General features: G+C 49.2%; 1 protein-coding gene across 1 annotated transcript in view; it reads left to right on the top strand.

Annotated features, from left to right (window-relative positions):
- The window catches only part of pou6f2 (POU class 6 homeobox 2), a 41,794-nt gene that overhangs the window by 22,860 nt on the left and 1,636 nt on the right, over positions 1–17,298 (top strand). Inside the window, exons 4-8 of the mRNA XM_088282347.1 lie at positions 2,805–3,067; positions 12,528–12,659; positions 14,674–14,883; positions 15,718–15,904; positions 16,258–16,426. Of these exons, the coding sequence (XP_088138473.1) occupies positions 2,805–3,067; positions 12,528–12,659; positions 14,674–14,883; positions 15,718–15,904; positions 16,258–16,426 (961 nt within the window). The remainder of the gene's footprint in view (positions 1–2,804; positions 3,068–12,527; positions 12,660–14,673; positions 14,884–15,717; positions 15,905–16,257; positions 16,427–17,298) is intronic.

The raw sequence follows: 17,298 nt of genomic DNA, 5'->3' as shown, positions 1-17,298 counted from the left end.
CATCAACCCCCCCCACCCAATATTGATTTTCCCTCCCACTGAAACAGCCGCATGAACATAAATTTTGCATGAGGCTTTTACTTGGGGCCTGCGCACTTTGCCTGTGACGACACGTGAACAGCTGCTAATAAGCCGGCCGGCCATGCAGGCAAGGCCTGCGTGGCCGGCCGGGCGCTCCAAGGTTTGTTGGGGAGCCCGGGACCCCTCGCTGGGCGCCATTGTATTACATTTTGTCAACATACTCCTTGAAATAACCGCCGAGCAGGAGGAGGAGGTGCTCCTGTGCACAAATGGATTTGTGCCTGTGACTGTACAGCCTGCCCATTTCTTTGGGGTCCTGCTCGAGTGTTCACATGAACAAGTGTTAGTCTAAAATGAGTTCAATGCTTACAAGAACAAATCAAACATGAACACACACATTTTATACATGAGCGTTAGTAATGCAAATTCGATTTTTGCCCGATTAATCGAAAGGATATACGATTCTAAAATAATCGATTGCTGCATCCTTGCTTTCAGTGTCGTCAGCCTTTGAAGCTTAACATTTCTGACTAATCAGAATGAGTTTCCGTTTGCGAAAATTGCAATCTAGCTTAAAAACACAAAAACACGTCAATTCCTGTTCCAAATAAAGCCGGAAAAGCCTCTCGCAGACGGACTTTTTTGTCCTCACTTTTTGACGTGTAAAAATCTGTTTACATTTTGCAAAATAATTGTTGAATATCTCCAATCCTTGTCCGCGTTTTCAAGAGCCTCTGGTATGAAATTTCAAGTCATTGCTGGTTAATAAGATTTTTAGCTTTTAACCTCCTCCTGTCACCTTTCATATCTTCTCACCAAAGAAGAAAATCAGAGTGGAATGAAAGTCGATCTTATTTTCACGCCAACCCGCCGGCGCAACCCTCCTCGAATGGCGACGGGGGCCCCGCGCCGCCCACCGAGGTCGCTGGGCCACTCGCCGTCGGAAAAGCGAGGAGGCATTATCCGGTCCTGTTTGTGTAACAGCTCCATTTAAAAAAAAAAAAAGAAAAGTGGAGGAGATTCTTTGGCAGGCGTCACCTCGCCAATATCGAAGTCATTACGACTACATTTGCTCTCCAAACATCCCAAATGAGCCTCTCGTGAGATTTCGTGACACTCTTCCATTTTGGGGAAGTTGTGAAAGGCTAACGGAGAGCATCGAGTGCACACGTCGTTCTTCGCTTGAGCGACCCGCTCCTCACTAATCCTCCCCGGAAAAAACGACCTTCCCCTTGACCGGTGCCGTAATGATCCCGATCCGGCGCGCTCTCAAAATCGCCTTACCTCCGTCCGAGTCATTAGCGGCGAGATGGCACTTGGAAGCTTTACCGTGAGGGATGGACTCTTCATCGGCCGGAACTTAATTGAACGGCGTTATTGACGTGCTGTCGCTATCGACACCACACACTGAACTCATTCTGCGCGTCTTTAAAGGGCTTCGGGTTTTTTATTGAGCTCGCGATGCAAGAACTTCAAACGTGCCGACTGGTGACGACGTCAGCACTTGTTGTGTTCGTGGGGCAAGTTAACGACATCCAATGGTACTGCCATTTTTCAAAATGTTTGAGGAGCTCCCCTTTCAGCTATTCTTGCCGGCTCGTCCTGCAAGGTGAACTAAAATTTTCAGATTTTCTGTATTTGCATCGTGGCTTGAGCGCTTCCGATTTGTCGACTTCCAGCAATTCGTGACCGCACGCTTTTAGCCACGCCTCTTTACAAACGTGCACACAGCGTCGCTGGACCGTGGAACGAGGACCCTCGGACCGAACAAGAGTGACCAAAGAGAGACTCTTGCGCTATAACGAGCTCGCCGGCATCTCGTTGGCTCTCACTCCATCATTCCGGCAAAGCCGCGACACAAACAATTAGCCCCGACAAGCCCGATTGTGGATTCCGCACCGAAAAAAGGGGAACACGGACGTGGCCGTCGCCCACTTAGAGAGGAACGGCGGCGGGTCAGTGGTCCTGACAGTCTTAACAAGATGACAGCGTTTATAAAGCACTGCTGTTAAAGAAGATGGTGGAGCGTAGTTACCTGCAGTGCAGCTCTGATAATAAGGCCACATGGGGCTTCTTCCATATTCCCTCTGTATTTGTTTGCTTTTGCCTCATCTTGTGTTGTTGCGCCCGCCGCTTGTTTCTCGCCGTAATGGCCCGCGCCGGAGGACATTCTCCAGTCGCCTTTGATCTCGTCTGCGCTTTCGATAATTTTCTGACAGACGTGATGTTGAAGTCCGCTTTTGTCTTCTGCTTTTGAATTTCAGCTCCACATTTTGTCAACCGCGGCGGGAACGAGGCGTCCCGACACGAGCGCGACATGGGCTTCAAGTTTCAAGTCGGAGTTGTGGATTATTTGGGGCGATATTTCTCAAACTTGCATTTTTGAAGGCTTTCCCTTTGTTACTTTTGAACAATTTACATATCGGGATGGAAATGAACTTTCGTGAAATCTACCACAAATGTTCAACCTTTTTTTTGGTCGCTACCAGATTTGAATTTAGTTGCCTAGCTAAAGACTAAAAAAATGTCGACGAGCTAAATTGTGCCAAATTTGAGTTTTTTACATTGCTTGTGAGCGCGAAATGGCTGAAAACTCTTCTCATCCTTCCAACTGTAGCGCAGCTAAATTGAGGGACTGAAACCCCCCCAAGGACCTTGTTGTGTCTCCGTGCAATTTGCGTTCGGTCCACACCTCCGAGTGTTTGTGCATGTCAATCGCAGGTGTGGGCTTGTTGACCAAACAAGTTGCCATGTGTTGATTGGCCTCTTGGTTTCATCAACAGCTACCTCAACGCTCAACTCGCAACTCCAACACCTGCAGCAGCTCCAGCAGATGCACCAGCAGCAGCAGCAGCAGCAACACGCCCACAACCAAGCGTCGTCTCAGCATCATCACATGACCCCGCCCGGCCAGCGGCCGTCGTCCGTGCCGTCGCCGGGTTCCGCCTGCTCCTCGGCGTCCGGGCAATCGCCGCCGTCGCACCGGCCCAACCACTCGCCTGCACGGAGCTTACCGTCGCCCGTCACCCCGCCCGTCCCGCTGCCGGTGAGTCGGTAACGCAAGTTGAAAGTTATACGAATACAGTCGGGTGAGTTTCTCCCAATACAATTTTTTTTTTTGTCGTTTTTTTAAATATCCATCCATCCGACTGCCCCCCCCCCAGTTTGTACGCGTTTCCATGATATGTTGCTCGTCGTCCCACACGTTGTTGAGCGTGCTCAGAAGGGATTGTGAGGCCATCTCCCCTCCTGTTTTATCCGCCTCTTAATCTTTGCTTCTTACTCAAGCGCCTTTTGCGCACACTTTGTCCGTCCATCCATCTGGGCCGCGTCGTCCGTCTGGCCATCAGCGTGGCCATGATAATGGCCTATTTTATATCCCGGCGGTTTCATTTCCAGCGTGCGGCGGCCAGGGTCGCCCGGCCGTCCCCGCTCACATTCATCAGCGTCAGCGCCCTTATTGGCTTGTGGCGTGAGCTTCTTTATGGGCAAAGATGCGTCTGGCTATTTATTCCCTCATCTTCAACACCCCCACTTTGCTGCCTTTTCCGACCCCGGTCACGGCCTGCCGAGACTCAGCGGGAAGGGGAAAAAAAAAAAACAGTGTCTGAATTTAATGGGCCTCCAAAGGCGCTATGTCAGAACCAAACACGCTGTCCGGTCTCTGAGCAGAACCACTTGACAAAAGATCGGAAACAACACATTTGACGCTCGTGCCCGAGATGGCAAAAAAAATGCTCGTTGCCGTAAAGTCTCAAGAACCCCCGAGTGAACAGACGCAAGGTCAAGTCTGCCATTTTAGTTTGGAGCGGGCACTCTTGTTCCTTTGGCCATTTCAAGAGGCCCTGCTGAGAAAATGAAGCTCCCAAAGCCAACATGAAATTTGGTCGACATGTCAATCACGACAGAGAGACTCCGAAACCCGAGCCTGAAGACACGCGGGAAATCAGTCATGTCGCTTGGTTTGAAGTAGGTCCATTTCCAACGGTCCTTCTCAGGAAATGCCGTCCCAAAGTCAGCTGTTTTCACAGTTCTCGTAAGAAAATTCAGATCACAATTTGCAACATTAAATTTGCTTGGCGTGGACCCCAAAAATCTCAGACACAGGAGCTCTTCCATTGTCATTTGAGGCGGTCTTTGACATTTGCACGGGTCCGTTTCAAAAATGAAATTTGAGACACAAAAAGTCTCAGAACAAACACGGCAAGTGTGATTTTGGCCATTTTTGATCCCGCCTGGCCGCTTGCTCGCTTTCTGTAGGAATGGAAGCAGCGAGCGTGATTGTGATGACCGAGGACAGAACTCCCTTGAGAGGGGGGGGGGGGCACATCAGCTATCATTAAGATATTGCCTCAATCAAATGGGATTAGCGTGGGTGCCACCATAAAGGCTTTACTTCTTTTCCGGTTGGGCAAGGACAGGCCGCGGCCTTCGGCGACCGCTCAATAGGATTTGAAGGCCCGCTCGGGCAGACGTGCGGCCCGGGGCGGCTGATTGGATGGCATTAAGCTCATTGGTTCATTCAACGTAAAAGTGAATCTGGGAAAAAATCTCAATGTGCAAAAATCATTTTCTTTTTATACATAATTGGATGCTTTTGTCTAAATTTGACCGGCCAAATGCAAATTTAAATGCTAGCCGCTAGTTGGATATTATTTTATGATTAATTCGCTTGAGTTTGCTTATTTTGTCACATGAAAAAAAAATCATTAGCGGATAACAAATTTCATCAAAAATAATTTGTGAATTATCGCAATATAGATATCGCCATGGGCAGCATCCATATCGTGTATCGCCTGTTATTCCAATATGGAGCATCCCTAAATCCAAATCCATGTAAATCCCTCGTTAATCCCGAGTCGTCATGACATCCCCCTTGTGTTTATTACTAATTAGTGAGACAAAAGACAAGAATGATCGGCTTGTTAGGCCCCATTGGAGTCCAAATGGCACCACGGCCATCCTGTGTGCCCTTGATTTACACGACTGCCGCTAATTTGCATCTTGAAGCAGCCGCCAAAGTGACAAATAGTCGACGTGAGATTAGCACATTTGCCTAAGTGTGTTAATGTGCCGATTGCGGGAGGCGGTGGCGGTTGCGGGATTTTCAGGCCGCAGGTTGATTGATTGGAGCCCCACGGGGTTTTCTCCACGCCCGGAGAGCTCGGGGATTTGGTGGCGGGCAGAAGTGCGGCTACGTGGCGGAATTGATCTTAATTAGATCTGAAAGAGCCGCCACAGCAGAACGGGCGCGCCGATTAAAATGAAAAACAGGAGAAATTACCGATCAAATTAATCATAATGTCGGGCTACAGCTGTAAGGTCTGCTGTAATTTGCCACTCCACTGGCTTACATCGGGCCGGCGCAGGCGGGGCGGAGGCGGACGGGGGGCGGGCTGAGCGAGGGGAGCGGTGCGACATGCTGATCCGTGGAAGCGGGAAGCTTCGGTGGGCCGGTCCACGCTGCCGTTGTGCTCGTAGCGTCGCGACTCTGTTCGTCTCATGAGCGTCGCGCTCCTTCGCGATGGCATCTGCTGACGCCTTGACAAAGCAAATCTCTGCTTCAACAAATTATTTTATGTCCTTCACAAAAGGGCATCAATGCTTTTTGACACAAAAAGAAGGAAACGCTGACCAATGGTTGGGTGTGAATTATTTCTAAACGATTGAGTTTTTTTTTTTTTATTCAATTAAAAAAAAATGTAATGTCCATCCCTCATTCAAAATGCAGATAAAAAAACAACATAAATTGATGATGAGTCAGAAAATCGACAAAAATGTCGCCTATTGTTTTCTGAAGGCAAAATAGATTTTTGTAACTTTTTTATTTTGAAAAAAAAAAAAATCACCAAAAATATTCAACTGCTCCTCCTCCTCTTCCTCCTCCTCAAAAAAATTTAAAAAATCACAAAACGTGGTTGGGGAAAGACAACTGCTCTCAGAGATGCCAAACGATGATCTTCAGAATAATAATGCGCATCTAAAATGTTATTAGATCCCGAGTCGCGATGAAAATGTGCTCGTTGGCCGCAACTTGCCGGAGAAGACGAAATAATATTTTGCAGGGAGCACAAACGGGCCTTTTGACTTGACTTGCAAGGAGGCCATAATGCAATAAGGCCGCATTAAAAGCTTGTTGTCTTTTTTTTTTTTTTTTTTCGCTGCTCGCGTGAGCTCGGCCGGTGCTCGCTCTGCGGTCACTAATGGGCACCAGAAATTACCAGCGGTGGAAGGCTACCCCGCGGGGGAACTGGCCTCCGCGCAAGAGCCGAGCACTTAGATGGTGTCTGTGAGGGGGCGGGGGAGTCCGCGGAGGGAGGGGAGGGGGGCTCGATGTCATAACCCGGACCGATAATTAAAGAAAGCGCTGTTCGCCGAGCCCTCGTCTCATTTCAAGGCGTCTGACCGCCGCCGCAAAGTAATGGAAGAGTGCGACATCAACCAAACATCACAGCAAAAAAAAAAAAAGGCATTTCAAAGACGTCCAAGTCTAAAATTTGAGCACTCACAGTGCAAAGACATCGAGAAAAAGTTAGCCTTCGACACCAGTTGGGCCTTTCCGCACCGCGCGTTGGTTACCAAAAAGCCTTAAGGACACCAAACTGACGTTTAGGTTGCAAGTCGCCATTGGGGGCAAATTCCATTAAAAAAATCTAATTAGGAAATAAATAAAAACGAGGCATGGAAAGTTAAAAAAAAAAAAAAGGAAACAAATATGTCACTTTTTAGCTCCGATTTTAGATTAATTTGAGATTTTTAGAATTTAAAATAAACTAAAATAGATTTTTTTTAAAGGGCAATTCAATCAATCTGCCGACGTCGCAACATGGTGAAGATGATGAATATCCTCCAGATTAAATGAAAAAAAAAAAAAAAGAAATATAAAACTTGAAAACTGGAAGGTGCCCGGACAAATGTCGTCCGTCGGAGGTAATAAGACGAATTGAAGTTTGCAAATGCTCGCCTCATCTCGTCATCCCTCCCTGCCTAATCCCTCATTGGAAGTAGTGGAGCTGTCATGGTCAGCTTGCTTTTTGGCCCCTCATCTTTCTAATTATTCATATGAAATGTCTTATTTTCTGCTTCAGTCAACAGTGCGGCTAAATTGCACGCCGCCCGCTTGTTATGTAAGGCAATTTTCTGCCTTCTTAAGGCTGCGTTGACAGCAGGGCGGCTCCCAAAGCGGCTTCAGGTGCGCCTTCTTTGACTTTGATTCAAAGTCACGTTTCCTGTTTGAAGACGAGTTGCGCTGATGGAGGTGCGAGTGTCCGGTGGCGTTGACAGGTCGTGCGGCGTGATGGTCGTCTTCCTTTTGATTTAATACGCCGCAAAGGCGCTGAGCCGATCTGGAAAATCAATGAAATGGATCGGTCGGGCTCGCTTAAGACGCGTGTTAGCATAATAGGCGAGCGGCACCTTCATGCCGCTGGACGACGCGAGCCAAAGTGTCACCCGATGGCCTCCGTGCTGCCCAAATGGAAGTCATCGATTTGGGCGTTTCGGAGGAGATACGGGCTTTTTTTTTTTTTCATTGCGTCGTGATCGTCTGTTTTTTTTCTTTGGAAAGTGAAGTCGCTTGTGTAAGTTTTACTCTTCCTTGGAGATTTTTTTCGTCATCCAATGAATACCACTGAGCTGGGCACTTGACCCTTTTTTGATGTTCGGTCCCCCGCCGCGATCTCTGTACCGTTCTGGCCTTATTCCTAAAAGTTCCGTTCCGAACCTTTGTTAATCGAACCCTTTTTTAAAATTTCATTTAAAAAAATCTATAATAAAAAAGCATCTACCTCCCCCAAAACTATCATTTGACCAACTTCAGCTCGAACAAGTAGATTAAAAATGTATAGAAAAAAATATATTTGTCTTTCTTGTAGCATTCTTTGCAACAATGACAAACAACTTTTAATAAAAAAAATTGGCAGTGTTGAGCTACGTATGATGCTGCTCTCATTATGGTTGCAAGACAACCAAAATGTCATTTAAAATAAAAATTACACAATATTTTAGAGCACCCCCCAGAAAAGAGAAATCCGTTTCAGTCCTTTTCATTTTTTCATATTTTAATAATGACTGTTTTGCTTTTTCGTCGAGTGCAATTAATGAACAGTTCATCAATTCAAAGGAGCGTTTTTGCCAAAAGGTCCAGCCGCCTCCGAGGCAGTACGAGGCGCTCAGCTGGAGACAAAGGGAGCCCGGGGTGGACTGGGAAGGAGGAGTTTGTTGTAGAGGACGGCAAGATGACAGCGAGGTCTCCGACGAGCCGCGGTGCTTGGCAGTCGCTGACCTTGGCCGCTCCTCAACGGAGGCTTCGAATGAAGGCTGATTGCACTGAAAAGGGGGGAGAGAAGAGGCTCGGGTAATTGCAGCACTTGCCGTTGCGGGATGGGAGTGGGGGGGGGGCCCTCTGGGCGGTCCTGTGATGTCGGGGTGCAGTCGGCGGCCAAGAGAGAGATGTCGGCCGACGCTTTGCGGCGAACCAAGGTAGGAGGTCGCCCCCCCGGGCTGTAATTAGCCCTTTTGAGTGAGCCCGCGGAGAGTGGACAGGCCCCGTGCGACCGCTCGCTGACAGCCATCACAGGCGACTTTCAGACAGACGCAAGGTTTGGGGTGGGCTCACGGGAGGATTCGTTGTCAAGCACGCTACGTCGCCATTAGCATGTTTCTTGAACGATAAGCCAGTCAAACTACAAACTGCTTGGAACAAAAAGACTGACACAGGAAATTTGCCCTCATTCTTGTTTGAAAGGCGAAAAGAGTCCGCATTTTAGCAATTCTCTTCGTCATGCATCTTGATATTTAATTTTGAGGGCTATCCAATGCACCAAATTTGCTTTTGTTGACGTGATCACGGCAGTTTCTAAGGAATTTATATTTCCTTGGGACTTTTTTTTTCCTAATTCTCCTCACAAACAATGAGCAACATAAAATTTGGTAGACTTGTCTAACGTGAGGAGACCACAAAAAAGCTACCAAGAACCTCGTACAAAGAATGCCAAAGTTTGGAAAACTAGTTTATTGCAAATCACGGCGTCCATTTGATCTTTTCCTCGCCCAAAGCGGTCGACGTGAGCTCCTCCAAAAAGACGACAAAGTGGAGCGATCGATACAAATACAGATGTAAATGTCATCAATTCACGAGAGGCCGCTCGGACGGCGTATTTTTGTCCGGGCCCGAGAGGGCGACCAAATGATCGATCCGGGCCCCCCTCCCGGCGGCTCGCCGCCGCCATTCATCTTTGAGGCGGGAGAGTCGACCGGTGACACATGACAACCGCTCCATTTCTCTTCATTAGCGGCCGTGTTTTTGGAGAGCGCGCGGCGGAGAGTCATCACTTACCTTTATTGTGTTTCTCAAGACGCGCCGCGGCTGACCCTCCTGATATTGAATTGAGAACATCAAAAGATCACTGGACATTGATTAGCGGGATATTAAAGTCATTCAAATGCGATATTGATATGTCAGAGTGCACACAAGACTGAAGAGACATTTTGCGCTCGGCGCACTTCAAAGGGGATTCGGAAAATGAAATCATAGAAAAGTTTGATCTCATATTCGAGACGCTTGGGAAGTCTCGGACTACACGCCGCCATCTAGGTACTTTTTTTTTTTTTTTCCATCTTGTGCAGGTAACACAACGTCGGTGACATGTTTCGTCAAAGTCATGGCGGAAAACACTTTTAGAAATACATTTTCATCAAACATCCTGCTCGCAAATCTCAATTTCATTTTTGTTTATATGCTTGAATAAACGATACAAAAATAGGAGAGAAATACATAAACTAACATGACAAAAATATTCGATAAACTAAAAATGTTTGTGACAAATTTTTGGACCAAAAAAAAGATCACAGAAAATTCCTCTGCTCTATCTTTTGCATCTCGAACATGCCTCGAAGTAATGTCTTGTTAAATGTCGACATTTTCACACTTTGTGTTCAAGTATCCGCGACTATCAATGCGAAGTGTTAGCATTAGCTTAGCAATGACATTTCTCATGATGTGTTAGCATTAAGCTAATGGGGCGCTCCTCTCGTCAGACATCTTACAAGTTGATGGCCGGCAAGAAACAAGCGCACCAGATACGTCCCAGCTGCTTCACGAGCGACCGCCTCGGCTAAATCTCATCGAGCGAAACCTCGCGTAAAAGCGGCGAAAACGTGTCCAAAAAGACTCGCCATTATCACGAAATGGGTCGGAGAGGATTTTATGGCATGATTAAAGGCGCGCTTAATTCCCCTGGACGGTAACGAGCGGCGAGATGGACGGCCGGCGGCCGGCACTCCATCAAGGCTTTATCGTCGCCTTCAATCGTTTGACGACTCTCGTCCGCCTTCATTTGCATCGCGCCTCGTTAGTCGCCGCCATTTGGCCGCCGTCTCTTCGTGCCGTTCATTTCAGCCGTCACTCAAACCCTCTGATGACATCACTCCCTCCAGACATTTTTTTCCCCCGTGGCTGGAGTCCATCCCAGCTGACTGCGGGATACACCCTGGACTGGTCGCCAGCCAGTCAGAGGGCGCGTGAATGGTCGCCAAGTCAGTTCCCAGACCTCAACCCCATCGAACGGCTGTGGGGGAGCGTTGGCAGGTGGCTGAATGATTCGAAGGGAGGACGAGATGCCACATGAGTTCATGTTCAAGAATTATTTCTATTTCTATTTTGCCCCTGTTCAATATTGGCTTTCTTTCCAAGAGGAGGGGGGAGGCGGAGGGGGGGGGGGGCCGTTGGCAGGCTTTATTTTTCACAAGGTGCGCAGCAGAGGCCCAGTAGTGGGCAACAGATGGCCCAGCGCGGAGGTGTTTGCGAGGGCCTAATGGCATTTTGATGTTGAAGCGGCGAAGGGCGCGAGGGACGAGCCAGCCGCCGCGACACGTACGCAACGTGCATGCTCTCGTGTCACACTTGATTACATCAAGCGTGCGCCAGGGAGGACAAACTTGCATGTTGGGAGGGACAACTTTGCCCAATTGGGACAATATGGAAAAAATGATCGCTGTTGTGTACGCCGGGATCGACACTCGGCGCTCGAGCAGCTCGACAAAAGCTTACATCGCGATCAAGTAGATGGTAAAAAAAAAAAGTGTGATTTTGTTCAGCATATCTTTATTTATGGGCGGGGCCTTTTTTTTTTTTTGCCTGACTCGGTCATTGAATTGATTGCTCTCCGGTGATCGCGACGTTGCAAAAACGCCCAAAAAAGAAAACGCAAAACTGTAGTCCGCATTAATAGTTTATCTCTTCGTCATTCTTTTCCGTGAGCAAAGAAACAGCGACACGTGGAAAGAGCAAAACAACACCAAGAAAGTGCACTCACTCCCTCTCTTTGTGTGAAACCATTTTTGATTTCCAGCGGGGGGTCTCCAAGTCCGGCCACGCTTTGCGGCGCCGCTACTTTCCCCCGGTTTAGCCGATTACACGCACCGGGCCGGGCAAAAACAGAAGGAGCGGCATGCCGCGCTTTGCACCGATTGCAGCCAAACGGGCATTTAGCCGCTCAGATTGCTCTGTGTCTTGAAAATGGAGGCTTTCGCTTCGACCGGGGAAGTGTCGAGGTAGCGGAAAGAAGCCGACACGACAACGTGTCGGCACGCTGGAACAATCGTTGTTTATCTCCCGCAACACATGCAATCAGCGTAAACGCCGAGCCGAGCAGGGCCGAGCAGGGCCGGGCCGGGCCGGGCCTGTCATTTGCTGCCTCCCGCCGAGGAGTCGCTGTGGCGGAAAATCACCTGTTTGGCACACACACACGCACACACACACTTGCAGGCGTTCTGGCCAATGAAGTCCGGCGTCGCTTTTCAGGCCCATTTAACTCACCGGGAAAGACTGTTATTGAAGATGTTTCCAATAAAGCTGCCTCGCTGTTTAATTGCCTGTTAACAGAAAGCAAAAATGTATTTGTCCTTCATTCTTTGTCATTCCCTAACTTTCAAGATTTCTTTTTTTTTTTCTCAGCGAGCTTGAAGGAATAAACGTTAACAAGCAAGATCACATTGGACCACAAAGCAAAAAAGGAGGAAGGCGCGCAATATTTTTCTTTTTGAGTTCCCCGCAAGCCGACAATCCGCTTTGTAAAAACGTCGTCCGGTGGAAAGAAGACATAAAAAGACAATAAAGGAAAAAAAAGAAGCGGATGACTTTCCAGGCAATATCAATCACGGCCAATTTGAGGGCGGCTGCCGACATGAAATATGATTTCATAAGACAAATGCCGTGTCATTCTTAATGTGCTTAACCTTTACTGTCAATGAAAAAGTATTGATTTCTCGCCCCCCGCCCCCCCCCCCATCGTCATTAGATTTGAGAAAGTGTAATAATAATATACGGCGCTTGGCCTGAGCTAACGCAATGAGCTCTCGTGCTCGGGATTTCAAGTTTGCCGTTTGTTTGGCTCGCCACACGCGGCGAGACGAGCGGCTGCTTTTGTCCCGATTTGTGTTGGAAAGCTGCTCTTTTTTTTTTTTTTTTTTTAAATCTCGTCGTTGTTGTTGTTGTGTTTCTGCAGCCGCTGAATCCTCTGGCGAGCCAGGCGGCGGCAGCGGCGGCAGCCATGGCGGCCGGCTCGCAGGTGTTTGGCAACGCGCTGTCCAACCTGCAAGGCGGCGGCGGGCAACTGGTGACCAACGCGCAAGGACAGGTGAGCGAGCGCCAGCCCTCTCGTTGCGGCAAATGTGCGACGTGGATACGTTGACTTGGTGGTCAAAAGACCATTTCAACATTTGAATGAAATGAAAGTCAGTCGTTCCCAACCGGGACGAACACACGACTCGTATCGCAAGTCATGTTGCCCCATCGCAATGAAGGCAAATGTCTTGAATCTGTCCCAGCAAGCGTGTTTGGTGGCGGCGATGATGCGGCGTTTAACCTGCTGCTCGTCGTTGCTCGTCGTTGCTCTGACGCTAAACGCGGCTAATGAGACAGTATGGACTCAAGTGGCTTCACAAAGGCGCCGGCGGCGTCGGGCCGCGCTGCGCGCTTTGCTAGCGTCTTGGGCGGGCTGACGGCGCCTGACATAATCGGGTCAGCGAGACGGTCAAAGCCCCGGGCTGCGGCCTTTGCTCCCCGACCGACTCATTATTCGCTAGCATTATTCAGACGGGGAGGGGCCTCACACCACGGATGCTTGAAAGCAGGCTGCAAACGACAAAAATCAAATAGAAGCGAGACCCCCCACCAGGGCCAAACATCATCGGCCTCGTTTGGATCACATTTTTCAGCGTTCCATGTCTGAGCAGCAGAACCGTTAAATGCCGCTTCACCATCTTCGCTTTGAGCGCCACTAATCGACCTCCGAGCCCGAATGGCGGGTTTTTTTTTGTTTGTTTTTTGGCTACATGCTTGACAGAAGTAATCAAGAAGAAACATCAACATTCAGTCCACTCCATCGCGCGTGCATTTCGTGACGTTACTTAAACGCGAGCCGGCGAGGCCCCCGGAGTGTCATCATAAGCAAGCTGTCACCCGCCCGCTCTCTTTATTACGCTTACGGAACAAGCACTTAGCGCCACGACCACCATGAATAATTGAGTGGAACAGTGCCCCCCCTCCTCGCGCCGTGCCGGCATACGAAGCCGGGAGCTCGCCGAGGGGGCAAAGGCGGGGGGAGCAGCAATAAAATATGCTAAGTGGCAAGAAAAGAACACGAGCCGGAGAGAGATGAATTATCTGCGCCCTAATGCGAAGCAACGTGGCCAAATGAGCCGTGGCGAGGATGAATTACAGATTGCGACGATCCGCCCGATTATGTCAAAGCGATGTTGGCGAGGCGAAGGGGCGGGTGGCGGGCGGCGAGGGGGACACGCATCGCGGCAGCCGTGTGACGCTACATCAACACGAGTTGATGAAAATACATTTTACTTGCATTTGAAAAGCAGAAATCAAATGTTTTAGAAAGCCGGATCATTTTCTGCTTCGATTTATGCAAACGTGTCACATGAGCGTGTTTTGAAGCTGAACGAGATTGCCACGCTAGCTTGATGCTAACGTGAATGGAAAATGCAATCGATACGCTAACATTAGGACGGAATTGACAACCAAGCGACACGAATGCTGGTGCAACACATGTAGACAGATAATGGAACAATGTCGTCGACGGAAATGTTACAGCAACTTAGTGGGGAGCATTAAACCAAGAATTTGTTTCTTCGCCGTTCTCGCGAGTGCACGACCGGATTGTGCGATATCGCACCATGGTGGCCAAGGTGGGTCGCGAATGATGTTGTGCGTAACGGGGCTCCCGAATAAAGAGGCCGCTCTGACACGCTCTTGCGTTTGCTCGTCCTGATTACAAGCACACAGGTTGAAGGTGACCGGGTCGGGGGAGGGGGGTGTTGGATGAGAAGCACCCCCACTTTTGTTTCTTCCGCTCTCAGGACAGACACTTGAACACACTCAGACAATCACGCTCACGCGGGCGCTGGTGTGCACCAGCTCACACACGCGCGCCAACATCCAAACAGTTCGCACAAATCCACTCTTTGTCTGGATGAGCGACAAAGAGCGGCCGCATTCTCAAGACTTAGCGGCCATTTGAACACGGCTGTCCGTTCACATCCTCGATACAAATTCGTTTCCAGCCACACACCACCAAACCAAGCTGGTGGCATTCCTTTCATCGTTTCTGTTTTGGGTTTTTTGTTTTTATTTTGCAGATCATCGGAACAATCCCGCTGATGGCAAACTCGGCGGGGACGTCCAGCCAGTCGGGTGGCGGCAACGCGGCGCTGCAGGTGCCGCCCATCACGCCGCAGCTCCTGACCAACGCGCAAGGGCAGATCATCGCCACAGTGATCGGCAATCAGATCCTGCCCGTCATCAACACGCAGGGAATCACGCTGTCGCCCATCAAGCCTGGCCAGCAGGTGGGCGCCTGCGCTCGCTCCTTCCGTGTCGCAAAACAAAGACAAACGTCGTGCGGCTCAGATGCGCTTCCAAACTATGCCTTTTTATTTAGATAGTTCGTGGGGGTGCACTGAATTGGAAAATTTGCAAACTTGGCCGAAATTCACCAATTTGTTTTTGTCCTTGTCTGCGTTTGCAACACGCGTCCGTTTGTCTTTGTGAAGTTGACAATCCAAATGAGTCGCACGCTCTTGCCGATGTCAACGATATCGACAGGCAGAACCGCCCCCTAAAAGTTGCCCGAAACGGACGTTTAATTGCGGCGGCATGAACGATTGCGTTTGTAAATAATGTTTAGCGGCAGCCGGCTCTCCGCTTGAAAGGGAATCATTTACGCTTGTCAGGACGGTGCGCTCGCGAATATTTCCACTCACGCTAGATAATTCTCCTGGCCTGTCAGCGGCCCTGACGGCGCGCGCTCGCTAGGCTGTCGACTAGCGCGTAGCCCAAACAAGCAAACACGCCACCCAGAAAATAATGACTAGCGAAGGAGGAGAGCAGACGGCGGCGTGACAAGACCGCCGTCACGTCTTGATGTTGTAAAAGCACATCGCAAAGACGCGGAAAGCAGAAAAGTACATTGTTAGCGTTCAATTGCGTTGGATTCCAGGAACTGTGCTTCTGAATAAATGAACAAATCTTTCCGGGGTTTTTTTTCCCCCAGCCAATGACCTTAGGAGAAATCGGTCGTCCAAAAAAATTCATCTTTGACGTCTTAAGCCGTCAATGGCAATGAGCCCGAATTTTATTTTCTCTTTTGTTTTTCTTTTTTGTTGTTGTTTGCTCCCGAGCAGGGCGCGAGCGGGCCGGCCTCCTCTTCCACCTCGTCTTTGTCGTCGCTGTCGTCCTCGTCGTCTTCGTCCTCGCAGGCCGGCCTGCTGCACATGGCCCACCGGCACAGCCCGCTGCACCAGCCCTCCTCGTCCTCCTCCACCACCTCGTCCTCGTCCTCGGCGCTCAGCGTGGGGCAGCTGGTCAGCAGTGAGTATGCGCGCCGCCAAAATGCCACAGCAACACGCCACAGAAGATAAGATAAGTTTGGCAGCAGTTAGCAAAGAAGACGGCGGATTTTATTTGTTTAGCGTCTCAGTGCATGTTTGATTTGGCAAGTTGTAATTCTCTTTAATGAACCCCAAAAAAAAAAAAAATTGCCCAAAAATATTTTTATAATTCAAGATGCCTAAATAATATTTTACAATGGAAAATAAATATGTTCCTAATCTGTAACATTTGATCCGGTTTGTATATTTTTTCCTTTGCTGGTTGTTATAAAGTTGACTTGTGACGGTAACGCTTGCAAACGGAGTTAACGCGCGATGTCGCGTGCCCGCCAGACCCCGGGACGGCCCCGAGCGAGGTGGACGGCGTCAACCTGGAGGAGATCCGCGAGTTTGCCAAAGCCTTCAAGATCCGCCGCCTGTCGCTGGGCCTGACGCAGACGCAGGTGGGCCAGGCCCTCAGCGCCGCCGAGGGCCCCGCCTACAGCCAGTCGGCCATCTGCAGGTGAGCAGCGCCTCTCCTCGCCGTCCTCTCGCGTCACCTGACAAATATTACGGCCTCGCCTCGCCTCGCCAGCGTTTACGCCTTCTTCTTCAACGGCAGCTGTCGAGCCTTTTGCCGTTCGACGCCCGCAACGCGAACCTCCTTCAATTGGCCTTGACTTGAAGTCGTCATCGCCGCGTCCGTCATTCATTGGAATGTTGCGCTTTCCTTTCAGCACGCCGCGCAGGAGCAACCTTTAAAAATTTCAGTACGTCAACATCAGACGTCCGATAAAATGTGAAACACGCACGCACGCACGCACCCTCCCTCCTCCTCCTCATGTCCCAGCATGCAATATTAACAAGCCGGCATAATTGAAATATTTATAACATACATTAAAAGCCATTAGCTTGAAAAATAAACACATGCGCGCACACACGTGTGTCAAGTTGATATTTCAAGTCGTCGTGTTAACGAACTCTCGCTTGGTGAGCAAAGGGAGGAGCATGACCTGACAGAGGCCCCGCCCCTCACTGTTATATTATTTGTCGATTATCAAGTCGCATGGATTCCAAAGTACTGACCAAGAATTTTCTTTTCAAAAATGAAGGTGAAGGAATGACGTCGAGCTATTTCAATCGGATGCTCACTTGACTCGGTGGATTCTTTTTTCGGAAATGTCACGACGATAACAACGCATGGTCAAGTCCGTATTGCGCAAGCTTTTGTAGCCTAAAAAAAAAAGGTTGAGCTATGTTTGTGTTTGCTGTCTTTTAAAGATGAAATGTTGAACGTGAACATTTCGCCGTCGTAAATAAATGACGACGGGATCGCTCCGACCAAAAGTAGCGCGACGTCGGCGTTCGGGCAAGACGTTTTGTCTGAAATGCTTT

The sequence above is a fragment of the Idiotropiscis lumnitzeri genome, chromosome 19 (genome assembly GCF_059441095.1).
Source record: "Idiotropiscis lumnitzeri isolate Australia: NSW breed Sydney's pygmy pipehorse chromosome 19, RoL_Ilum_1.0, whole genome shotgun sequence".
Taxonomy (NCBI): domain Eukaryota; kingdom Metazoa; phylum Chordata; class Actinopteri; order Syngnathiformes; family Syngnathidae; genus Idiotropiscis; species Idiotropiscis lumnitzeri.
The sequence above is the reverse complement of the archived record's forward strand: the minus strand, read 5'-3'. Positions and strand labels throughout refer to the sequence as shown.